Source organism: Dama dama, chromosome 23, assembly GCF_033118175.1.
Source record: "Dama dama isolate Ldn47 chromosome 23, ASM3311817v1, whole genome shotgun sequence".
NCBI classification, from domain to species: domain Eukaryota; kingdom Metazoa; phylum Chordata; class Mammalia; order Artiodactyla; family Cervidae; genus Dama; species Dama dama.
The window spans coordinates 75,628,507-75,655,048 of NC_083703.1; the positions used below are offsets into that span (position 1 = coordinate 75,628,507).

At 48.5% G+C, this 26,542-nt stretch overlaps 1 protein-coding gene across 7 annotated transcripts in view; it reads left to right on the forward strand.

Annotated features, from left to right (window-relative positions):
* Positions 1-24,109, forward strand: part of EYA2 (EYA transcriptional coactivator and phosphatase 2) — a 253,772-nt gene extending 229,663 nt beyond the window's left edge. For all 7 annotated transcript variants that reach the window (XM_061127413.1, XM_061127417.1, XM_061127414.1 and 4 more), the window contains 5 exons: positions 5,011-5,171; positions 7,767-7,881; positions 8,887-9,008; positions 13,697-13,797; positions 23,361-24,109. In XM_061127413.1, coding sequence (XP_060983396.1) covers positions 5,011-5,171; positions 7,767-7,881; positions 8,887-9,008; positions 13,697-13,797; positions 23,361-23,441 — 580 coding nt within the window. In that variant the 3' untranslated portion in view covers positions 23,442-24,109. The remainder of the gene's footprint in view (positions 1-5,010; positions 5,172-7,766; positions 7,882-8,886; positions 9,009-13,696; positions 13,798-23,360) is intronic.
* The last annotated feature ends 2,433 nt before the right edge of the window (positions 24,110-26,542 follow it).

Here is a 26,542-nt window from a genome sequence, read left to right on the forward strand (position 1 = left end):
TTATTTAGTATAAGATCGACACAGTCAATACTCAAAAATATTTCTTGAATGAATAAATGGTATGTTGGTTTCTAGGGGAAACACTCCTAGGACATGAATTCCAGAAATAAGGTCCCCAACTGCTCAAAATGAGACAGCTTTCTGAAGAATGTGGCTGAGGAATGTTCCAAGCCTGCCCATTATAAAAACAGAACCCTCATTAATCTGTGCTTATCAAAATGATCACAATTCAGCACCTCTCGGCCCATCAAAAGTATTGTGAGACCAAAACGATGTTTTGCTTGTGGGCCATTCATACTAATTTTGCTTAGCATTAGCTTCTGAGGTGTGTCTTCCAACTTACCCCAAAAAAAGAAATCAAAGTTTCTGTTACTGAGCCCTGCAAGTCTTTTCAAAGCCCTGCACAATTAGAAGTGATCGGTGGACATCGCCTGCTTCGCTTTAATTAGCCATTCAGAAAATCCTCTGCAGTCAGGCCTGGCCAGGACCAGGCTCCAGTGCCCGCCAGGACTGCTCAATTTATGGAGTAAATAAATCCCAGATCAAGGCTAATTGTGTCCTTTCCATGAAGTCATCCCTGGGAACCACTCTCCCTTTCAGCACAATGAGCAACCAGTGTTCCATTTTCATCCTTTCTGCTGTAGCAGCTGGCTTGGAATCAAAAGCAGTGCCCCTCTGAACCCTGACTCAAGCTGAGCTTTTGGTACCGCACTTCAAGAATGCACAATCCAAGGGTGTTTTTTGCCCCTAGGAGCCAAATTCCCCATGTGTTCATTCAGGAAATAGCTGTTACGGACCTACTGTGTGCTAGGCATCAAATGCCCCCCCTTTTTTTCTTCTCAGTTAATGGTAAAAATGGAGACTGCCCTGGTGGACCAATGGTTAAGACTCTCTGCTTCCAAGGCAGGGGTCACAGGTTTGATCCCTGGTCGGGGAACTAAGATCCCACATGCCACAAAGGTGGCCAAAAAATAATTAATTAAAAAAAGAAACCCAACAGTAAAAACCAGCAGTGGTACCATCCTTATCTTGCGCCATGCCCTGTTCCAGATGCTTCACGTGGCTTACCTCATTGCACCTTCACAGCAACTAGGAAAAAGTGGCTCTCATCATCCTCATGTTACACTGGGGAACAGGAGGTTCAGAGAGGTTAAGTAACCTGCCCGACCTGACCAGCCCAAGCTGGTAAGTGGGAGAGGCAGGATTGGTGGACACCCTGCCCTGCCCTCCACCTCTTGGCAGAACATCCAGCCATCTCCCCTGGGGTCCTCTGAGTTTCGAGTCAGCGGTTTTCGAGAGTAAATCCTCTAGCCTTTCTGCACTACCCAGGGAGCGGCTACTGGTGGCTACCAATCCCAGAGCTGACACCCGCGTATCCAGGAGGCGACCAGGTTAACACACCCACCGCTGCCCTGCGCAGCACAGACTCTCCTCTGAGCCGTCCCTGCAATACCAAGGGAGCTTCCCCAGCGGGTCTGATGCAGTGGATACTGGTCCATCTGCACGTGTGTGGTACCATCTCCCGTGAGTACCCAGGAGGTCTTGCCTGATCTCTGCTTCTCCAGGGATCCAGAAGAGTTTGAAAAAGAAGAACAAGCCACTTTTGAAAAGGAGGAATGTTAGGGTGAAGGGATGCTCCAGCCCCCAAGTTCACTGCCACTCAACCAAGGTCACAGACTGGTCTAAAGTCACACAGATGCCCTCTGTGCCTACTGGAGACTGCAGTGCTCCGACCACTGGATGGGAACTGGTCTGAAGCTGTTCTTCCACAGACTCTTAAAAAAAAGGGAAAAGAGGTTGATAGAAATTAAATAAAAAAGCAAAATTCTCTCGCAAGGTGAGAACCTTGACGGTAGAGAGGAAGGAGCATGTGGCAAAAAGTGTGGTTCTTGGGGCATATGATTCTCCTTAGGAACAAGATTTGTATTTCAAACCTTATGAACATTCCCTCTTATAATTTGTCTTCCTAGGGACATGGTCATTGTATTGTAATTTATCAAAACCCACTGACTTTCATAAAAAATATGTATTTTCCCAACATGTGCAAAAAAATTATAGTTGAATATCATTCATCAGGCTGTTCATATCAGTGGTTTTAAATACTACTCCAAAATGTGAAACTTAAATTTCAGGAAAAAGTGTCTTAATATTTTTCATAAAATATTGTGAAATATCCAAAATATTTTCCCTTACTGTGTCAATTGAAAAAAACGCTTACAAAATTCCCTTTACTTGATAAAACTAATGAGTTAAAAATCTAAAAAAAATCCAGAGTAAGAGACCTTACATACAACAAGCTATGTAATGATTTCCATGTAATATTAGTCATAGTGGTGGTCACTCAGATAAGAAGTAACCTTGTATTTATCCAAACACCCAATGAAGCAAAATTCTCAGGTGGAAAAAGAAAAAGTGTCGGTTCTAGAAAAGAGGAGCCCTGATGGGATAAAGTCACATAGCTCCTTTCTCATCAGGTTAAGAATGTGCTCAAAAAGTGCCCAGCACAGTGAGTAACCCTTACGAAATGGCTCTCTGTCCGTTTGATTAGATGTTGTCTGCTCCCTTTCACTAGTTTGGCGTATTTTATTTCTCTTTAGCCCCTGCTCATCGCCACCCAAGGGAGGGGCTGAGAAAAAAGCAATAGCAACACCTCTGTGTAGCAAACCCACTGGCATCTTTTGTGGGAAAGAGGAAGGATTCCATGATTTCACTTCCCAGTCCTCAGGGGAGATGGTCCCAGCTCTGCAGGACTTCTGGGGTCGGCATCCACTGTGTCACACCTGCTGGGAGGCTCCCTTGTGGTTCAGGGATGGTGGGGAGGAGAGTCTCGGGTTAACCGAGAGCCGCTGGGAGACGCAGGTGTCAGCTCTGGGACCAGCGTCACGCAAGCAAGTTGTTAGAACAGCCACGTCTCATCTCCATGCAGAAAACATTTTTTAGTAATCTTCTCAGGATCTCAGAAGTTCCTATGTTAAATACCATGATATCAAGCTAGTGGTCAAGCAAGTTAATTACACACAATCTATATTTGTATTTTATTTATTTTTTATTTCTTTGGTCATGCTACACAGCTTACGAGATCTGAGTTCCCCAACCAGGGATTGAACTCACACCCTCAGCAGTGAAAGCATGGGATCCTAACCACTGGACCACCAGGGAATTCCTCATCTTTTTAAATCTGAGTAATTCAGTAAAAAGCAGACAAGAGACTGTGATCACCCCTATTCCTACCATCTCCAACTCACCACTTGCTGATATTATGACTTACTTGCTTCCAAACTTGTACACACTCACAAATGTCTGTGAAAAATGACCCAGGTGAATGTGTTTGTGTGTGTGTGTGTGTGTGTGTGTGTGTGTGTGTGTGTGTTTATGGACATATGGGCCAGAATTTGTCTGAAGAACAGCTTCTGTCAGCCCGCTGGTATCTCTGGGATTGTCCATCCAACCTCCTCTGGAGAGAATCCCAGTGTCTGCAGTTGAACCCCTTCAGATTAAGTCACCCCAGTCAGTGTCCTCCTGGGCCGCCTGCCCCTGTGGTGAAATTTGCTTTTGAATTTGAGGCATCACGCAAGGCATCTCTGTGGATCCTGCAGGGGTTTTGTCGTCACCAGTTTGATATTCAGGCTGAGCCCCACACACAGGAGAGAATGACCCAGCGCTTCACATTTCCAAATTCCCTTTTCTCTGTCGCAGCACTGGCGTTGAACTGGGAATACCTAAGGTACAATTCCCCAGTGTTGTTTTATGCCTAGTGCATCACGTCTCCACCCTTAAACTCATCAGAGAAAATCCAGAAACAACAAAATAATAGGAAGAGAAAAACGTCAGCCAACCCCCTGAATGAGAGGCCCTGGTACCACGCTGAGCTGGTCCCCACCCCCCACCCAGGCCTTCTCTCTCTGAAGAGACCTTCACTTTGGAAGTTTGGTCCACACACTGCCTTGTGACGTCCCATGATTTTGCAGACCTGTACCAGGCTTCCGGTGGAGGGAAAGAAAATGGTATTCCGTGAGAGCTGGGGTTTTCCCTCTCATGCCGTAGCTGCTGGAGGTGACAAATCGCCCACAACTCCCCCTTCTGGTTCCCAGCTGCCATCCTGTCATTAACTTCCTGTGACGCTCTGATGTGTCCCCAGGGCATGCTTCATGCTGACGGAGGGTTCTGTCTGCAAAGTACCAGCAATCGACTCTGCCTGAGTTTTTCTTTTTTTTTTGGCTTCAGCGTTGTGCACAGGCTTTCTCCAGTTGGGGCCAGCAGGGGCTACTCCTCACAGAGCGCAGGCTTCTCATTGAGGTGGCTTTTGTTGCGGAGCACAGGCTCTAGCCTGCGGGCTCAGTAGTTGTGGCCTGGGGATGTAGCTGCTCTATAGCACGTGGGATCTTCTGGGACCAGAGATTGAACCTGTGTCCCCCGCATTGGCAAGTGCATTCCCAACCACTGGGCCACCAAAGAAGTCTGACTCTGCCTAGTTTAAAAGATAAAATTAACGTAGGGAATGCCTATAGAAAGATATAGAGATGCTCACAGCATAGGGGAAAAGGGTTAGCAGCCAGGCCTTTCGAGGCATGTGAAGCAGGGCAGATCTGGGGATCAGAGTATCAAGAGCTCACTGGTATTTTCTTCTGGACCCTTCTCTCGGGGTGAACCGAGGCCAACCACTTTTTGGAATTGCCTTTCCAGTTTCAGATTCCAAAGTAGGGGAGCGAGAGAGGCCTTGGCTTGGCCACTGCATGCAGGGAACAGAATGACTGCTCCTCAAAAAAAAACAGAGATGTTCTTTGATACCAGAAGGAAAGAGAATGGATGCTGCCTGGGCAGGAGCAGAGGATGCCACCATTGTTCGGGAAGTTAATGAAAGCTCTGACCCTGCTTTTCCCAGAACGCACTCAGAGCATCCTCACATGTTCGGGGACATAGTCAAACATTAGCCCACCCATGGGTCTCCTGGTGAGAAGCTCCCACCTCCCCACAGTAACCCTGTCTCTTCTCCCTCTTCCGTCTCCCCAGCACCTACAACTTCTCCGCTGATGGCTTCCACAGTTCGGCCCCGGGAGCCAACCTGTGCCTGGGCTCCGGCGTGCACGGCGGCGTGGACTGGATGAGGAAGCTGGCCTTCCGCTACCGGCGGGTGAAGGAGATGTACAACACCTACAAGAACAACGTCGGCGGTGAGCGGGCCGGGGGAGGGCCATCGACGGTGCTCAGGGGGTCTGCCTGCCTGGGCCTCGGGCGCACCCCGGACCAAGGGGAACTCATCAAGAACGGATGCTGTCACTTACACCCCACCTGCTCGGCACCAGGCTCCGAGAGGCTCACAGACCCTGGCTCACCCGGGGTGGCCCTCCTGACGCCCTCTGGGAGAGGGCGCTAGGATCTCATCATCCCCACTTTGGGTCTGGGGAAGCGGAGGAAGAGATGACGTGTCCTGCCCATGCATGATCACGCCTCCAGCCCCGCCGTGGTTCTCCACCTCTGGTCCTCGGACCAGCAGCCTCAGGGTCACCCGGAGCCTTGTTGGAAATGCAGATTCTGTGGTCCCCACCTCAAACCTGTCAGATCGGCAGCTCTGGGGCGGGCCTGGCCCTCTGCATCTTAGCTGACCCTCCAGGTGGTTCTGCTGCTTGTTGAAAGTTTGAGGACCACAGGCTTCAGCCCTCACTACTGAGATTGTGGCCCCTGGAGCAGCCACAGGAGCATCACCTGGGAGCTTGTGAGAAATGTAGATGCCCAGGCCGCTCCCAAGGCAACTACTGAGTCAGATCTCTGTCTTTAACAAGATTCCCAGGTGATTTGTGAAAACACTGGTTCTCAAGCTTGGCTCATATTGGAACCCCCTGAGGAATTTCCCCTTCTGCTTTTCTTGGCCTGCCTGCCGATTGGCATTGGGACTTACTGAGTTCCCCTGGGCAATTCTACTGTGCAGCCAAGTCGTGAAAGCTTCAGTGGCGGGAGAGCGTTGGCTTATCACACTGAATAAGAACCTGGAAGGGGCTGGAGGCAGGGTGGGTTCACCAATGACCAGGCCCTTGATCACTATTTCTGGAATTCTCTAAGCCTTTGACTCTTAACAGGTGAGACTGCTTCTCCCCCAGGAGGCACGTGGGGATGTTTTTTATTATCACGGTGTCTCTAACCAGCTACTGGCCGGTAAAGGGAATTAGATTTGAGTAGGCAGATAATAGAATCTGCCATCTACACCTTGACCCCATTCCCAGAAAAGAGCAGAGTCCCAGGAAGAATTCAGGGTCTCCAACTGGACAGAACCCACTTCTGGTCCCACCGCTGCCACTTTCTAACTGCCTGAGCCTTAGTTTCTTAAGTCTGTGAAATGGGGATAAAAATAATTCTGCTTCCCTAGCGACTGAAAGGTTTGTTGTTAATGCATACAAAAGGCAGGACTCTGTGCCTGGAATACAGTAGGCACTCAGGAAACAGTAGCATTTATCACTAGCTCCTTTCAGTTTTGCTTGAGAGTCTTTTAGATTGTTCTCTGTTGTCTGCTTTCTGCGGATAGACCATCAGTTCTTCAGGACAGATTTTCTGTCTTGTCTGAGGCTGCAGTCCTGGCAATAGCGAATGTTTCTTGAGCATTTCCTCCATGCTAGGCTCTGTTACGAAGGCTGTTTGTCTCATATTAATGGTTGTTTTGCTCTTCACAACATCTCTGTAATGTAACAGCTTCCTTTTAAATAATTTTTCTATTTATTTACTTTGGGCTGTGCTGGGTCTTCATTGTGGCACGGGCTTTCTCTCTACTTGCAGAGAGCAGGGGGCAGCTCTCGAGTTGTGATGCAAGGGCTTCTCATGATGGGGGCTTCTCGTTGCAAAGCACCGGCTATCTAGGACTCTAGAGCACAGGCTCAGTAGTTGTGGCGCATGGGCTTGGTTGCCTGGTGGCATGTGGGATCCAGATCAGGGATCGATCCTGCGTCTCCCACACTGGTAAATGGATTCTTCACCACTGAGCCACCAGGGAAGCCAGGTATCAGTTTTTACCACGCATGTTGTATGAAGGTGGAAACTGCGGTCAGAGAGGTTGAGTAAGGCACCCAGGGTCTCTCAGCCCAGGCGACAGAGCCGGTCCTGGGCCGGTGACTTCCCCACCTCTGCCCACACTTCATGGCCTCTCACGTCCAAGCCTGTCAGCTTCGGGGCCGGCCCTGCCTGCTCACCCATCTCTGCACACAGATGGAGGGAATCGGGTGCGCTTGGGGTAGGGGCGACAGGGACCGAGTCAGCCAACAGAGGCCCTCGGGTCCTCATCCAAGTTAAGCCCCAGGAAATGCCCAGGGCGTCTGTCGGGCTGTTCTTCTTTCCCCTCAGCTCAGGGGAAATTATCTGGTGTATCAACAGGCAAGGAGCTGGCGGCTGGCAGAACACCGGTGGGTGGCCCCCTTCCTGCTGCCCCTTCCCCAGCTATTTCTGTATCACAGAACTAGCCCAGTGAGGGCTGCGACCTCCAGCCCGGGGTCACCATAGACAGGAGCATCCTAAGGGTTTCAGTAAGTGTGTCTGAAAAAGAGTAAGATACAGGATGCAAAGAGAAAACGCTTAATAAGTCAGCATCCGGGAGGTAGTGAATGATCAATCCATCCATTGAACCTATCAATCTCAAAATAAAATTAAGGTCACTGGATTAAAGTTGACCTTGGGTGTCACCTGACTTGAAACCTCAAACTACAGTAGCTCAACTCTCTTTCCGTCACCCTACTCCCCCCAAACCTCTAAAATGATAACTATTTTCTTTTTTGCTTTGTCCACAGGCTTGATAGGAGCTCCCAAAAGAGAGACCTGGCTACAGCTCAGAGCTGAGCTGGAAGCTCTGACTGATCTCTGGCTGACCCACTCTCTGAAGGCACTAAACCTCATCAATTCCCGGTAGGTGGGAGCCCCCATTTTTTCTTTGTGCCACTGAACTTTCTCCCATTCGAGGCTGGTGGCCCCTCCACTTCCATACTGGGACAATCGGACTCCCCAAATTCTCCATTGCACATTTTCCAGACATTTGATAAAGCTGGGATGTGCCCGCACCATGGACACCTTGTCCCATAGATGAGCAAATAGCTGCAGAGACTCAGGCAGGGGCCCACAGAGCTGAAGACTTCTGTCCGTAGGTCTGTCTTCTCCCGTCTGCTCTTGCCCACGACACCCTGCAGCCACAACATCGCCCTGTGAAGACCATTTTATAGGATGCCACAGTTCACCTGGTGGACCTTTAGTGAGGTCAGGGGAGTCCAGTTTCCAATTTTTAGGGTTCCTAATAAATTGCCTCTTGCTCTAAAAAAAAAAAAAAAAATCGCCTGCAGCAGAGAACAAATTACTCTGTACCAACAGCATAATTCTTATGACCCAACATAAGAATGGGTTACAAACTTGTGAATGGGTTACCCAACTTATGAATGGTTACAAAATGATAGCCCATGAGCTGAATCCATCCTACTGATGCATTTTGTCTGATACACACTTGGCCCTAAAGACAGGGAAGATTAATCCATAACCGCAGGTTCTGAGGATGTCAGGTCGGAGGGGTCAGAACCCACACGTGCTTTCCAGTTTACCCCGGTCCTCACTTCTCCCTGCTCTCCTGCACTAGGTCAGTACCACTCAGGTACATTTCCAGTAGGTCCCTGTAGCTATTTTAGTGACCCTTGCAATAAGCATTTGATTTGTAAATAGAAGTATTATACTTGTATTCAATTTTAATGTGTCAGGCAGGCTTAAAAGAGAGGAATGGCTGGAGGATCCTGGAGCTCCATCCACCCTCACCTGAAGATGACTTAGCCAGAGCCTCAAACCTCACCAGAATTCCCACTGACTCCAGGCTCAGCTACAGACTCCTTGTGCTATCCCGGAGATCTGACCCACAGTCTTCTTTGTCCTCAGGCCCAATTGTGTCAACGTGCTGGTCACCACCACTCAACTAATTCCTGCCCTGGCCAAAGTCCTGCTGTATGGATTGGGTTCTGTGTTTCCTATTGAGAACATCTACAGTGCAACCAAGACAGGTAAGGGGAACCTAGACCTACAAAAGGGGGAGGGTAAGGTCAATTTTGCCTGCCGGGATGAGAGGTTTAATGACACGAGGGAAGTTAAAGAATTTGTCCAGAGGTATGACCAAACTCCCCAAACCACCCTCATAACTCACTGGGATTAACCTCTGATCTAGAGAAATTGCTTAGTTTTGCAGTTTTCCAAAGTGTATTAGTTAAGATATGCACAAAGCTGCTATTAACAAATACCCACAAATACAAGGGTTTAATTACATTAGTGCATGTATGTGTGTGCTAAGTCGCTTTAGTCGTGTCTGACTCTTTGCAACCCTGTGGACCACAGCCGACCAGGCTCTTCTGTCCATGGGATTCTCCAGGCAGGAATACTGGAGTCAGTTGCCATGCCCTCCTCCAGGGGATCTTCCTGACCCAGGGATCGAACCTGCATCTTTTGTGTCCTGCATTGGCAGGCAGGCTCTTTACCACTAGCCGCACCCTTGGGACGACCCTAATTACATTAGGGCCAAAGCTAATATCTCTCAGATGTCAAACAGACCAGAGGCGAGTGATCCAGGCTGATGGAGTGATTCTGTTCTCAAACTCACCCAGGAAGCCAGGTTCTTCCCATTTTATTTTCCCATTATCATCCCTTCTAATTTTATTCTCATCAGTTCAGTTCACTCACTCAGTTGTGTCCAACTCTTTGTGACCCCATGAACCGCAGCACGCCAGGCCTCCCTGTCCATCACCAACTCCCAGAGTTTACCCAACTCATGTCCATTGAGTCGGTGATGCCATCCAACCATCTCATCCTCTGTCGTCCCCTTCTCCTCTGCCCTCAATCTTTCCCAGCATCAGGGTCTTTTCAAATGAGTCAGCTCTTCGCATCAGGTGGCCAAAGTATTGGAGTTTCAGCTTCAACATCAGTCCTTCCAGTGAACACCCAGGACTGATCTCCTTTAGGATGGACTGGTTGGATCTCCTTGCAGTCCAAGGGACTCTCAAGAGTCTTCTCCAACACCACAGTTTTCTTCAGCGCTCAGCTTTCCTTACAGTCCAACTCTCACATCCATACATGACCACTGGAAAAACTGTAGCCTTGACTAGACGGACCTTTGTTGACAAAGTAATGTCTCTGCTTTTTAATATGCTGTCTAGGTTGGTCATAACTTTCCTTCCAAGGAGCAAGCGTCTTTTAATTTCATGGCTGCAGTCACCATCTGCAGTGATTTTGGAGCCCCCCAAAATAAAGTCTGCCACTGTTTCCACTGTTTCCCCATCTATTTCCCATGAAGTGATGGGACCAGATGCCATGATCTTAGTTTTCTGAATGTTGAGCTTTAAGCCAACTTTTCACTCTCCTCTTTCACTTTCATCAAGAGGCTCTTTAGTTCTTCTTCACTCTCTGCCATAAGGGTGGTGTCATCTGCATATCTGAGGTTATTGATATTTCTCCTGGCAATCTTGATTCCAGCTTGTGCTTCCTCCAGCCCAGCATTTCTCATCATGTACTCTGCATATAAGTTAAATAAGCAGGGTGACAACATACAGCCTTGACGTATTCCTTTTCCTATTTGGAACCAGTCTGTTGTTCCATGTCCAGTTCTAAACTGTTGCTTCCTGACCTGCATACAGACTTCTCAAGAGACAGGTCAGGTGGTCTGGTATTCCCATCTCTCAGAATTTTCCACAGTTTATTGTGATCGACACAGTCAAAGGCTATGACATAGTCAGTAAAGCAGAAATAGATGTTTTTCTGGAACTTTCTTGCTTTTTCGATGATCCAGAGGATGTTGGCAATTTGATTTCTGGTTCCTCTGCCTTTTCTAAATCCAGCTTGAACATCTGGAAGTTCATGGTTCACGTATTGCTGAAGCCTGGCCTGGCTTGGAGAATTTTGAGCATTACTTTACTAGCGTGTGAGATGAATGCGATTGTGCAGTAGTTTGAGCATTCTTTGGGATTGCCTTTTTTGGGGATTGGAATGAAAACTGACCTTTTCCAGTCCTGTGGCCACTGCTGAGTTTTCCAAATTTGCTGGCATATTGAGTGCAGCACTTTCACAGCATCATCTTTCAGGATTTGAAATAACTCAACTGGAATTCCATCACCTCCATTAGCTTGGTTCGTAGTGATGCTTCCTAAGGCCCACTTGACTTCACATTCCAGGATGTCTAGCTCTAGGTGAATGATCACACCATCGTGATTATCTGGGTCATGAAGATATTTTTTGTATAGTTCTTCTGTGTATTCTTGCCACCTCTTCTTAATATCTTCTGCTTCTGTTAGGTCCATGCCATTTCTGTCCTTTATTGAGCCCATCTTTGCATGAAATGTTCCCTTGGTATCTCTAATTTTCTTGAAGAGATCTCTAGTCTTTCCCATTCTATTATTTTCCTCTACTTCTTTGCACTGATCACTGAGGAAGGCTTTGTCTCTCCTTGCTATTCTTTAGAACTCTGCATTCAAATAGATATATCTTTCCTTTTCTCCTTTGCTTTTCACTTCTCTTCTTTTCACAGCTATTTGTAAGGCCTCCTCAGACAGCCATTTTGCTTTTTTGCATTTCTTTTTCTTGGGGATGATCTTGCTCCCTGTCTCCTGTACAGTGTCATTAACCTCCATCCGTAGTTCACCAGGCACTCTATCAGATCTAGTCCCTTAAATCTATTTCTCACTTCTACTGTATAGTCATAAGGGATTTGATTTAGGTCATACCCAAATGGTCTAGTGGTTTTCCCAACTTTCTTCAATTTAAGTCTGAATTTGGCAATAAGGACTTCATGATCTGAGCCACAGTCAGCTCCCGGTCTTGTTTTTGCTGACTGTATAGAGCTTCTCTATCTTTGACTGCAAAGAATATAATCAATCTGATTTCAGTGTTGGTCATCTGCTGATGTCCATGTGTAGAGTCTTCTCTTGTGTTGTTTATTCTCATGTATATAGTCAAATCAGAATCTGCCATATTATCATTCCAGCTCATGGGAAGGGAGAAAAGAGGAAGGAGTGATACATGCACGTCCAGTATTCTAAAAATAACACCGGGGGCGGGGTTTACTTCTACTCACCTCCTATTGGCCCAGCTTGGTCAGGTGGCCATAACCAGTTGCCAGGGAATCTGGGAAATGTAGTCCACAGCTAAATGACCATAGCTACTGCTGCTGCTAAGTCACTTCAGTCGTGTCCGACTCTGTGCGACCGCGCAGATGGCAGCCCACCAGGCTCCCCCATCCCTGGGATTCTCCAGGCAAGAACACTGGAGTGGGTTGCCATTTCCTTTTCCAGTGCATGAAAGTGAAAAGTGAAGTCGCTCAGTCGTGTCCAACTCTTAGCGACCCCATAGACTGTAGCCTACCAGGCTCCTCTGTCCATGGGATTTTCCAGGCAAGAGCACTGGAGTGGGGTGCCGTTGCCTTCTCCGAACATAGCTAAGCCCCGGTAAAACTCAGGAAATTCTATTACTAAGAAAGAAGAGGAAAACATTTCCCACCCCAGGATGGTACATGAGGTGGTTTTATTTTAGGTAGTACATTAAATAACCTAACCTTGAACCCACACAGAAGACTGTCGATTTTTTAATGCTCTTTAAAGAAGAGTGTCTCAGTTTAGTGTTATCCTGTTTCAACAACTTTTTCATATTTGCTAATCTCCCTTATTAACAGAGAAAACACCTTAGGCTCAGAGCTTTCATCAAATAAGAGAATTCAGTAACTAGAAGTGAACAGCAGCATTTGTCATCAGGACAAGTAATATTGGTTTTTCTGGGGGAGAGGTAGAAGGGCACTGTGTCTTGATTTGTGTGTGTGTGTGTATCACCTGAAATTGTATAATAACACTAAATCTAGTTAACATGTTTTTAATGAGACATTTTTACCTGTGTTATTTTCTGGAGGAAAAATCAATTTATAATATATACTTTGGAAGCATTTCCTTAGAGCAGAGCCTTTACTAAAGTTCTAGACCAGAGATGGCTAGAAGGACTAGATGTCCTTCAGTGCTCAGGGCAGCAAAGAAATTAGCCAGCCCAAAACGTCAGGAACTCCGAGGCTGAGAAATGCTGATGGAGGTGAAGGGCTCAGCAGGCGCCAGCACAGAGTCATTGCTGTCCCTATTAGCACGCTTCTGTTATGATGGTTGTTCCTAAACTTGCCAACAAGGTCGGGATGAACTAAGATCTGAATTCAGTGTGCAGGATTGATGCTGCTGCCTGGCCACCTGGGACGAAGGGAAACATGAAAAGATGGTCATCTACACGAAACAAGAGAAAAACAAACCGGGGAATCACACGAGGGCCACTCTGGCGCCAGGCTGCCCACCCTCGGACACGTGAAGCCCGACACTTGTGCTTCCTAACCCTGGGACCCTGGGCAGATCGCCTCACCTCTAGGGGCTTCACGTCTAATCTGTAAAACGGGTCCATCGCTCTTACACCAGACAGCTGCATAGACACCAGAGCTTGTTTCAAACCCCTGCTCTGCCTTTCTGCTGGGTCCCGGTGGACCAGCCTCATAACTGCTCTGGGCCTCTGTCTTGTCGTCCCATCACCTGGGGACAGGGACACCTCCAGGTTTGCTCAAGGATGAAATGACTCACCCCAGGTCCTCAGGAAGACGGCTGCACGAAGGAAGCTCTTAATTAGCGGTGATTATCCACCGCAGTCCCGGGTCCTCACCAAGCATCTTCCTTTCCTTCTGTGCATGCAGGGAAGGAGAGCTGCTTCGAGAGGATAATGCAGAGGTTCGGCAGAAAGGCTGTCTACATCGTGATCGGCGATGGCGTGGAAGAGGAGCAGGGAGCCAAAAAGGTACTTCCTCCACGCAGCTCTCAGGGCGCTTCCCCCTTCTCTGTTGAGCCTGTCTCCTTTCCAGGCTCTTCGGTCGCTGGTCCACTCCCACTCAGAAATCACAGAAGCATCCTGAGTCATTTCCTTCTGCAAATCCCCGCTCCGTGCCTTTGGCTGCCACCCCTGGTAGCCTTGCATTGTTTCTGGGACAACTGCTCGGGAGCCCAGAGACCCTCCATCAGGGCAGGCTGGTGGGGGGGCTGGTGCACGTGTGTGTTTTATTTAATACTCACTGATCATATGTTCCAGGAACCCTTCCCAGTTAATAAAGACAGCATTAAGCTAATGAAAAAGAAAATCCTGCTTTTGTGATCTCAGGCCCATGAGGAGACGGGCAGGGGGGTTCTGGTGGCCGCAGCTCTGTTCTTGGAAAAGAAACAGCTGCTAAAGTCCAGGGTCTGGACTTGTCAACAGCATCCCAGAGAGCCTGCCGCCCCCCACCCAGGGGCCTGGGAAGTGGATTGTTAATGTCACAGAGCTTAATTTGGGGGACCTGGTTTCCCCCTTCCTGCCTCAGAAACAGATTTTAAGGAAATGCAAAAATGTTTAGGGTCTCAGCGGATGAAACACATGAGAAGATGGAAGGTCCTGAGACAGGGGTTCAGGAGAGGGAAAGCTTAGAAGACTTTGCATATACCAGTCCAGCCTCCTGGAAGGCTCCTCCCCTTCCCTTCCTTGCTCCTCCCCTTGCTCTTCCGGACTCATTCTTTTCCAGCCTCAGCCTCCCTTCAGAGGAGGCTTTCCCTCCCAGCTCCCACTCCCACCTTCCAAGCTCAATGAGGCCTGCCTGCACTTCCCTCCCACAGATCTCCATATTCCTCCTCCAAGGCCTTATCCCCTCTTGTCATGAAAGAGCTACTTTGTGACTTGTGGCTGCATCACCGACCCTCCACCTGGAGTGTAAGCTCCATTAGCTGAGCACCTACTGTGTGCTGGCCTCTCTTGCAGGCACTGCACCTGGGCAGTGAGCAGAACACACAGGCCGTTCTCACCCCTCACTCAGCTCACAGCCTGGGGACAGGCGGTCAGCACCTAAGTGTAACCAGCATGTCAGATGACCGCCGGAGCTTTGGAGAAAAATAAAGCAGAGAGTGGAGAACAGAGGAGGCGCTAGGGGAGGGCAGGCTGGGAGTGCAGGTGGTGATCAAGGCCTGCCTGGCTGCCAGGTGATGGCCGAGCAGAGGTGGGAGGAGAGGAAGTGAGCCAAGTGAGCATCAGAGGGGGGGAATTTCGGGAGAGGAACCAAGAAGTTCAAAGGTCCGAAGGCTGGGGCTTCCTGCAGAAAGCCAGCGTGGCATCAGGGATGCACCAAGCAAACGGCAGGGCAGGTCGGGAGGTGCGGTCTTGGAGGTGCCTGGGGCATTTGGAGGGACTTCAGCTTTTACTCTGAGCACTTCTTTTTAAAGCAGATTTCTTTAACTTTAAAAATGAACTGATTTAGAGGGACTTCTTTACCTGGCTGTACTTAACCAGTGGCGCTCCAGTGGTTAAGACTCCACACTCCCAATGCAGGGACACAAGTTTGATCCCTGGTCAGGGAAGTGAGATCCCACACACCACATGGCATGGCTTACATTCGACTTAGAGGAGAAAATATTAATCATAGCTATCGGGGCGACCATGAAAAAAGCTGAGTACCGAAAAATGGATGCTTTTGAACTGTGGTGTTGGAGAAGACTCTTGAGAGTCCCTTGGACTGCAAGGAGATCCAACCAGTCCATCCCAAAGGAGATCAGTCCTGAATATTCATTGGAAGGACTGATGCTGAAGCTCCAATACCTAGGCCACCTGATGCGAACAACTGACTCATTGGAAAAGACCCTGATGCTGGGAAAGATTGAAGGCAGGAGGAGAAGGGGATGACAGAGGATGAGACGGTTGGATGGCATCACCGACTCAATGGATATGTGTTTGAGCAAGCTTTGGGAGTTGGTGATTGGCAGGGAGGCCTGGCGTGCTGCAGTCCATAGGGTCACAAAGAGTCAGACTAAGCGAGTGAGCTGACTGATACGGGTGATACACCAGGATATGACCAAAACAGTGGTGTGAACCTCATGAATTATCACATGAATCCAGGACCGGTGTGCCAGGTCAAGAGCTGGTCTCTGGTAAACCTACCCGAAGCCCACTGCTGGGGTGGGAGGGGGAGTCCAGAGCCACTTTTGCAGGTTCAGATCTAATTGAGAAGAACCTCTGCCCAAGCATGTGACAGCGATCAAAATAAACTTTGCTTCTATCAGAGTCAGATTGAGAACCTGCTTAGCCTCTGGTCGTGGGCACGCTACCTGCCCTCTGGTTCTCACCTGGAGAACGACAAGTCCATGGAGCAGTCACTGCCGTTCACTTGCCTTCTCACATCAAAGGGGGTTTCTTAGGACAGTGTAGCAGATGTTTGGAAATGATCGTTTACTATCCTGAAATGAAATACTAACGGATAAGAAAACCTCCTTAAAGCCATAATTTCCTGCCCCAAGAAAATTTTTAGAAAGAAAATAAAAAACATAGTGTCCTGGAGATCAACATCCAGTGATACAGAGAGAAATAAGGGCGGGACCTCCCTGGTGGTCCAGTGGTTAAGACTTTCCCCTTCCAGTGCAGGGGGTGCAGGTTCTATCCACAGGGGGCTAAGATCCCCCATGTCTCAGGACCAAAACATAAAACAGAAGCAACATGGTTAACAACTTCAATAGTTTAAAAATGGTCCTCATCAAAAGTAATCTTTTTAAAGAAATAAGGGAAAGTCGTTTGTACTCAAGGGTTCCTTCAGGTGGCGATAGTGGTAAAGAATCCACCTGCTAATGCAGGAGACACGAGGTCAATCCCTGGGTCCGGAAGGTCCCCTGGAGGAGGGCACGGCCACCCACTCCGGTATTCCTGCCTGGAGAATCCCATGCACAGAGGAGCCTGGCGGGCTACGGTCTACAGGGTCGCAAAGAGTTGGACACGACTGAGCACACACACGTATTTATACTCACAATAACATGTGCTCCGGTGGTAAACATTTGAGCACAGAGCCCTGCACCCAAAAGCGCTGTCGCTGAGGATGCAGCCCGGCAAATGCAGGACACGAGTGTGCAGTCCCGGCCACTCACAGAGCCATCGAGGCACTGCAGCTGTCACGTGATTGCTCCAAACTGCAGGGCAACCCACGGTGAGGCTCGGAGTAAAACAAAATATAGGCTTCCCCAGTTCACAGAGTCACTGCAGCCCTGGAAAACGTTTATTAAAAGCATGGGAAAGATACTCTGTTTATGTGACAGAGTGGAGTTAAGGGTCTCCACTAGGGTTATTATGAATGGGTTTGTATGTTCTTAAATATCTGGCAGAAGATTTGAAAATCATTCAAGTCTAAGGTGTGTGGGATGGAGCAGGCACCTGCACCTCGTGGAGTGCCCCCCAATCATGACAACAGTCAAAACTCACACAGTCGCTCCTAGGAGGCAGGCTGCTTCTTAAGAACTGCTAGTCTAGGTCGCCCTCCCTTAGAGAGCCAGGAGGAGGGGGAGCTGACAGAGATGCCTCTTCATAAACTAAAGTTCTTTTTTTTTTGAGATCTTAGTTCTCCAACCAGGGATCGAACCCATGCCCCCAGCACTGGAAGTGCAGAGTCTTAACCACTGGACCTCCAGGGAAGGCCTGCAGGTGCCCCTTTCAATTCTGTGTCCCAGGCACCTCCCTCACCTCACCCTACAGCTGCCTGGCTCTCACAGAAACAGGTGGCCAGGGGAGCATATTTTGCCCTAAATCCCAGCTTGGCCATTGTTGGCTGTGTGGCCTTCAGCCAGGGGCAGCCCTCTCTGAGCTGCCTTTTTATCTGTTGCCCCCTGCAGAGAACAGACGCCAAGGGGGCCAGCAGAGGAACCATGCAGAGTCAGCCCTCAATAGCCCAAAGTGGGTGCGGTTACTACTCCCTGGGGCTGGGGAGTAGTGGGGGAGAAAGCTAAATCCATCTTCAGAAATTCAGAGGAGGGTCTGTCTCTAGGGGAGCCAGCAGAGAAAGAAAACAGGAGTCCGAATTTGCACATAACAAAGGGGGAAGAAGGAATGAGCACAGAATCTAATTAAAAATAAGCAAAGAAGAGGGGGTTTCCCCCTGACTCCCCAGCCGGGCTGCACTGTTGGAGGGAGTGGCCTGGCTCTGTTTCCCTAGCTCTGCTCTCAATCCAGCACTGAGGCCTGTGTCTCTCTGTAGGATCTGCCCCATCCGGGGTCATCCAGGCTCCCTTGACCTCTGGTACCAGCAGCATGGGGCCCTGGCATGAACAGAAAAGTCAGAGGACTTGGACCCAGGCTCTGTAGAACCAGAGGCTGTTTCTATTTTCGTCTAATGTTATTCCAACTCAAGCTGAGTAATAAACATTGCTGGAACCAGCATCGGGAGGAGAAACATGGAAAAGGAAAAAAAAAAGAAGAGGGGGTTTCCCTGGTGGCTCGGTGGTAAAGAATCCACCTGCCAATGCAGGAGACATGCGTTCGATCCCCGGTCCGGGAGGATCCCACATGCCACAGAGTAACTGAGCCCGTGCATCAGAACTGCTGAGCCCATGTTCTAGAGCGCGGGAGCCTTACCTACTGAGTCCACTTGCCCCGAGTCCGCAGTCAACAACTACAGAAGCCACTGCAATGAGAAGCCTGAACACTGCACCTGAAGAGTGACCCCTGCCCCCTTCAACAAGAGAAAAGCCCTCATGGTGAAGACCCAGCGTGGCCAAAGATAAATACATTTTTAAAAATAAGGCAAAGAAGTTTATAAAAGAAAACAGGAGAAGTCTGACAAATACAAGACACAAAAGTAAACTGATATCAAAAAAGCCAAATGTTGTCACAATAAATGGGAATGAAGCAAAATTTCAAAGTCAGTGATTTTTTGACAGTTTTTTTTTTTAAAAGCTGGCTGAATGTGAAAGATTCCTAATATAGAGAACAGTTGAAAAATACAAAAAAAGTATTCCTGTGTATACTAACAATGAAAGCCGATGCCGCTGTATTAATATCAAGCAAATAGATTTTAAGGTGAAAATCATTACTAAAAAATTAGAAGTATAAAAGTGTTCATTTGAGCTAAACTTGCAAGTACCTAATAAAATAGCTTGTGCTTCCCTGGTGGCTCAGAGGGTAAGGCATCCGCCTGCAATGTGGGAGACTGGGGTTCAAATCCCCGGTCGGGAAGATCCTCTGGAGAAGGAAGTGGCAAGCCACTCCAGGACTCTTGCCTGGAAAATTCCATGGACGGAGGAGCCTGCTAAGCTACCGTCCATGGGATTGCAGAGTCACACACAACTGAGCAACTTCACAATAAAATAGCTTAAATAAGAAAAAAACAAAATCTGCCCACATAACAAAAACTCACCCCAGTGTCTTGTTTGGGCAAAGTCCACAGGAGCAAGTATATCACTGAATCCAGGCTGAGGGAGTGGGTGAGGAAGTCCCCCGGGGCCCAGGCTTTGTACAGTGGAGTTTGCGTTGCCAGAGATGCCGGTCCGCAGCTTCAACAGCGGAGAGCTGTCTCCGCCTCCCGTTAGCGGCCCACAGCGCCAGGGCAGCCCAGGGGCCCAGGCCCCGCCCGTCTTGTCGCTCTGCCAGCCCCAGTGCTGCCGTTACCACACAGCCCACGACGGCTCCTCACCCCCTCCACGCCTGCACTCCCCCACCAGGAAAATCAAGGGGGAGGGGAGAGGGGAGGACCCCCCTGCCCTTTAAGAGCACCGCGGATACAGCGATACGACATCACTGCTGCTCAGGCCAGATTTCTGAGTCAGGAAGTCACACCTTGTCACAAAGGGAGCTGGAAGATGTGGCCTTGATTCTCAGCCACTCCTGCCTAGCAAGGCAAGATACAAAGGAAGAAAAGGAAGAAAACAAGGACGGAGCATTTTTCTGAGAGAGAAGGGGAGAACGAATGTAGGGAGCCAGCAGTCTCCATCACAGCCGGCCAGTGGCGGGGCTGTCACTCATCCCAGGCCTTCAGTTCAGTCCAGTCACTCAGTCGTGTCTGACTCTTGGCGACCCCATGGACTGCAGCATGCCAGGCCTCCTTGTCCATCACCAACTCCCGGAGATTACTCAAACTCATGTCCATTGTGTCGATGATGCCATCCAACCATCTCGTCCTCTGTCATCCCCTTCTCCTCCCGCCTTCAATCTTTCCCAACCTCAGGGTCTTTACCAATGAGTCAGTTCTTCACATCAGGTGGACAAAGTGTTGGACTTTCAGTTTCAGCGTCAGTCCTTCCAATGAATATTCAGGACTGATCTCCTTTAGTATGGGCTGGTTGGATCTCCTTGCAGTCCAAGGGACTCTCAAGAGTCTTCTCCAACACCACAGTTCAAAAGCTTCAATTCTTCGGCACTCATCTTTCTTTATAGTCCAACTCTCACATCCATACATGACTACTGAAAAAACCATAGCTTTGACTAGAAGGACCTTTGTTGGTAATGCCTCTGCTTTTTAATATGCTGTCTAGGTTGGTTACCCACTACTCTTTATTACTGATGTCATCATTTTATTTAATCCTCCAAGCCCCTCCCCCCACACACACGGTGGGTACCATCCCACTTCATTTTATAGAGGACATGTTTGAGACTCAGAGACGTTAATTAATTTACTTAAGGTCACACAGCTGGCAGCGTAAACTGCTCTGTGCTGTGTGCCAAACGCCTGGTAGGAAGGAGGTGGACTTAGGACTTTGAAACACTGTCGTTCTGCAGCCCTGAGCTGGTCAGAAGAGACTGGAGTCCACCAAAGAAGACTCGGGCACACCACCCCCATACGCTCCACTCCCCTTAAAGTTCCCACCAGTGTCTAAAGCAGCAGCCCCAGCACGTTAATGAGTAGCTCTGTGCGCCAGCAGCTCTCCCGACGTGATGGATGGGCCTCATTAGCCCAGGCCGCCGGACACCTAAGCAGTGTGAAATACGGTGACAGGACAAGGGGCTTCAGCTGTTTCAGCTGACAGTGTTGTTAATATCTCCATTTTAGCGGATCATTTGTCTCCACCTCTCCACAAGTGATAAATCCACCCGGGCTCTGCAGCCACCAGGCCTGGGAGGGAGGCTGCTGAGACAGTCTCTTCCCCTTTGCTTGTTTCCTCCAAGAAAAATAAATTACATTGTTTAAGGAGGGACTGGATTGGCCAGGCAGCCACCAACATCCATCTTTGCAGAGAATGAAAGGCTCAGCCAGGCTGAGGGGAGCAGGGTGGGGGAGCTGAAAGGCATTAAAGAGATGGCATCTGTTGCCCATGATGGATCGTTTTCTGCTTCTTTTGGGCAAAAGAGGAAAAGATGTGTCCATTGAGGACTTTGCTTTGAGAAATTCCCCTTCCCTCTTCTTCTCCCTCCCTTCCTTTTTTCATTCATTCCACGAATATTAAGTGCCCACTGTGGGCCAAGAGGCATGCTAGGCAGCAGTGAACATGACTTTCCAAGCTCAGACCCTCCTCAGGGCCTCTGCACTTGCTGTGTCTTCAGCCTTGACTACCTCCCCCCACATTTGCATGGCCCCTGCCTTCCCATTCTCTGGGGCCTACTTAAATGTCATCCCTCCAGAGAAGCCTGCCCTGACCCAGCTCTCTAAAGTGCAGAGCCCCCAGAGGCAGGAAAGGGTTTATTGTGCTCCTGGAACCAAAAGGACATTTGTATAGTTTCTATCCTGTGGGCATAGAACCTCACAGAGCAGCAGATCTACCACGGAACTGGGGGCATTCATATACATTCATCAAGCATCCTCTGTTCACTCAGTAAATAACTGAAGGCCAGTGACTGTCTTGAGGATGCTCAGTATCTTTTAGCTGTAATGAAGACTTAAACACTTGCTAACCTAACAAGATTAGAAGTAGGTGTATCCTAGGTTGTTTCAGTGGCTCCAAAAATTCACCAGGTATCCCTTTCCATCATTTTGCTCTACCTTTCTAATCATCTTTGGCTTTTTCATTTCTGATATTTCATTTCTCATGATCTCAAAACAGCTGCCACAGCTCCAGACATCACATACTAACAAGCCATCATTCAAATGAAAGGGGAAAGTAAGGAGGAAAGAGTTCTCAGGTGCTTCTCTCTAATCATGGAGGAAAATCTTTCCCAGACACTCCCAGCAAACTTCCTCATTGACTTCAATGGCTCACAAGTCAGGAGGGATACAGGACAAATCCCTGACAAACAGGGTTGGAGTTGTCATAGCTTGCTTACATGATCATAATTCACCCCTTACTTACCTCTCTGGCACAGTGCTGCCAAATTCAGGGTTCTGGAAGTAGGAAGGAGGAGGATGGCTGTTGACAGGCATCAGCTTTAGTTAGTGGTTACATTTTCTGGTGATGAACACACAGTCAAGTTTTTTCTCTGGAGTCAGACAGAATCTCTGTGTGCCTCAGTCTCCTTATTTGTAAAACAAGATAGACATGGTATACAGCAAGTATTATCTGCATTTTTCAGACAAGCAGCAGAGTAAATCACTTAAGGTCACCCAGCTAATGAAGATAGAACAGAGCTTTGACAAGGGCAATCTTAAACATTTAACCTTCACACTATGGAAGTGTTTCACAAATTTCTTCTTTCACATGAGCAATTTCTGTAATCAACATAGCACTTCTTTTACACCAATTACTTCTGCTGTATCTGCATGCTGCCTGTCCTATTATCTACTTCATGTTTCCCTTTCAGTCAACGCGCTTATGTTTAAAATGAAAAACCTCATTGCATGACAGTAACACAGAGCATGCATCACCTGCTGTAAAGAAAAGATAAAAAGTCTCTGGGACCAGCCCTATCTGTTCACATGGAAACTAGTGAGTGTTAGGGAGGGGTTGAAGACATCTAGAATGGCCAAGCCTTTCTATCTGAAATGTCATGACTGAGAACACATTTTTAAGTCGAATCGCTTTCCTGTTGTGTGATTTGGTGCACCGCTTCCCTGAGGTTCGGATGGTAAAGAATCTGCCTGCAGTGCAAGAAACTCAGGCTTTATCCCTGGGTCGGGAAGATCCCCTGGAGAAGGGAATGGCAACCCACTCCAGTATTCTCACCTGGAGAATTCCATGGACAGAGGAGCCTGACAGGCTATAGTCCGTGGAGTCACACAGAGTCAGACACAACTGAGTGACTAACACTTTCACTTTCAGCACATCAGGACCACGGCAGTCCCAACGGAGGGGAAAGGGGCCAGTCAGTCCGCATGTTGGACAGGGCAGGATAAGTCATCAGAACAGGCTCAGAAGGGGACTTCCCTGGTGGTCCAGGGATTAAGACTCCACACTCCCAGGGGGCACAGGTTCCATCCCTGTTGCGGAACAAAGATTTCCCCATGCCCACCAGGCAAAGCCAAAAAATAAATAACAGGCTCCAAGGAAATAGAAAGGATGCCCAGACTGGTGGGTACTGATCACCTCTGGTCGGGGGGAGGGGTCCACCGTGATGTTTTGACTCGGGGACTTCTCCTAAGGTTCTCACCACAGGCGTGGGATCCAGGGGGGCTGCAGGAGGTGCCAGCAGAGCCATAACCATGTGTCCGCGGTTCTGTGTTCCAGCACAACATGCCTTTCTGGAGGATATCCTGCCACGCGGACCTGGAGGCGCTGAGGCACGCCCTGGAGCTGGAGTATTTATAGCAGCGCCCGCGGCCTCCCCACCTGCCGTCAGAGCTGCAGCCGCCAGCCCAGGCCCCTGGCTTTCCCCGCCGCCCCCGCCAGAGGCTGGACGGCAGGCAGGGTCCCTCCAGCCGAGAGGCGTCCAGTGACCATCTCAGAAGTGGTCCTTTCGGCCCCAACGCGGGTCCTGAGAAACGGGGCACCCAGCAGTGGCTTTGGAATATTTAACTTTGGGGAAGAGGGCTGGCTCAGAGTCCAGACTTTTCTACAAGACTCACAGAACAAAAGCAAGGAAGTGCTGATTCGGGGGAGGGCTGGTGATGAGAAGGGAACAGGCCTGTTTTTTTCCACTTTAATTTATGGACTGCTGTCATTACTCCGCTATTACGCTCTTGTACCTGTGTTGCTGGTTTTCTTAGCTGTTGGTTTTTTGGTTTTCTCAGCGGGCACGTTTGGCGGCGCACAGTTCTAACTGAAGCCTCTCTGCTCCGAGTGGTGCTCTGGAGGCAGCTCGGGGCTGTGGGGAAGACTGTTGCTTATTTTGTTTTTAAGGACCCAACCCGACATCATGTGGACGGTGCACATGCCTTCAACTGCCATCTTGTTTTCTGGGAAGCGGGGACCCTGCGGAGGAGGTGGTATTTTGTGACAGAAAGAGGCATTAAATAAAACCACGTTTACATTTTGAAGTGGGGTAGGGTGTCACTACTTGATGACCACCTTTGCGGCTTCTGAATATGTTGGTCTTTTCCTCTTTCATTGCAGAAGTATAAAATCCAACTCAAATTGGCTTAAGCCAAAAAAAAAAAAAAAAAGGCATCTCCAGGAACTTTTAGTCCATATATGTCTTCAGGCATAGCTAGATCCTGGCGGTCAAGTGACTTTCTCCTGGGTGGTTTTACTTCTCAGGCAGGCTCTTCCCTGTTGTAGCAAAAATGGCTCCAAGAATCTTTCAGCAAAACCACACCAGTAGAAATAGCTGCTTCTGCCTCGAGGTTCCAACAAGAGCCCAGGATTGTGTCTCATTGGCCAGACCTGAGTCATGACCTACCCATGGAGCTGGATTTAGGGTTCAATCTCTCATGAGCAGAAAGTTGGAGAGAGCTGGTTCCCCAAAGGACGAATCAGTGAGCTACTACTAAAAGAATTTGGGGGGTGCTATGGAAATAGAACTGATCTCCATGCCAATGGTAGGAGTTTGTTTTCCAGGGGATGAACCGAGGATTTGGTGAAGGAAACAAGAAGGGACATCTGGAGAAGTTCCAAGGACATCTTGAGCTCTGTTGCTGCCCACAGAATTCCAAGCAGAGCCTGGATCCATTTGATTGGATGCTAAGCCTAAGTATAAGCTCCTCCCTCTATTCATGTCAGTGAAATCCAGGGTCTTCAATTGGCTGGCATCCATGTCAGTGGAGATGGGAAAACGACCTGATGATCGGAGTCTCAGAGCTAGAATCTGATACATAGAAAGCCATCACCAACAGTGAGATAGACTCCTCACTAGGCTCTGAGCTCCCTGGGGGCAGGTGCTATTTGCTTCATCTCTGTTTCCCCCCAAATCAAGCATGGAATGATGTTCTTGGAATCAATCCACAGAGTGGATGCTAACACAAATTGGAATCCCATTATAGATGAGGTTCCTATGACAAACCTACACAGCATATTAAAAAGCAGAGACATTACTTTGCCAACAAAGGTCCACCTAGTCAAAGCTGTGGTTTTCCCATTAGTCACGTATGGATGTAAGAGTTGGACTATAAAGAAAGCTGAGCGCCAAAGAATTGATGCTTTTGAACTGTGGTGTTGGAGAAGACCCTTGAGAGTCCCTTGGACTGCAAGGAGATCCAACCAGTCCATCCTAAAGGAGATCAGTCCTGGGTGTTCATTGGCAGGACTGATGTTGAAGTTGAAACTCCAATACTTTGGCCACCTGATGCAAAGACCTGATTCATTGGAAAAGACCCTGATGCTGGGAAAGATTGAAGGCAGGAGGAGAAGGGGACGACAGAGGATGAAATGGTTGGATGGCATCACTGACTCGATGGACATGAGTTTGAGCAAGCTCCGGGAGTTGGTGATGGACAGGGAAGCCTGGCATGCTGCAGTCCATGGGGTTGCAAAGAGTCGGACATGACTGAGCCGATTGAACTATAGATGAGGTAGAAAGAAGGATGGAAGTATAATTGACATCATAGTCAGTAAGGTAATTGGCTGGGTGAATGGAATATTTGTAAAAATGGATGAATAGATGTTTAAATAGTTGGGTGGTGGGTGGGTGGCTGGTTAGGTGATTGGAGAATGGAGAAATAAATGGGTGGGTGACTCTTGGAATGACTAGATAGATGGTTATATAGATTGAATGGTTGGATGGTTGGATAGATAATTGATGACCAAATGGTGAGATGGATGGGTGGATGCTTGTCTGGATGAATGAATGGTTGCATGGTGAGATGGAAAGATGGATAGATGGTTAAGTGGGTAAATGAGTGGCTAAATGGATGGATGGGTATTTGAATGAGTAATTGGATAGAATGACTAATGGTTGATGGGTGATTGATATGTGATGGTTGGATATGTGGTTGCAAGAATGGTATAATGGTTAGATGGACAGATGGTTAAATGGAGGTAAAGAATCCCCAGAGTTAGCTGCTGAAAACATGGGTCAACCTCACTATAATCTGCCGACTTAGGTTTCTTCTAATGAGTGGAGGAGCTGTACTGGATGAATTGACTTCTGGTTGGAGAAGAAAAAGAGACTGGAGGACAGCCACCCAGGGAATCAGTGACGTGAACACTCCTGGATCCTCCCTGTTTTCCCATTGACACCCTGGCCACTTAGGTCTTGGTAATCACGTGCTATCCACCCTTCCCTTCCAGCCACCATCACAACCTGCTGTCAGAGAACAGAGTTGTGGTTGCCTAGGGTGGAGGGGAGAAGGACAGGCTGGGAATCTGGGGTTGGTAGATGCAAACTACTACATTTAGAGTAGATAAACAACAAGGTCCTAATGTATAGCACAGGGGACAATATTCAGTATCCTGTGATAAACCATACTGGAAAAGAATGTAAAAAAAGAATGTGTATACGTGTATAACAGGCATTTGGCTGATTCGCAGAGATT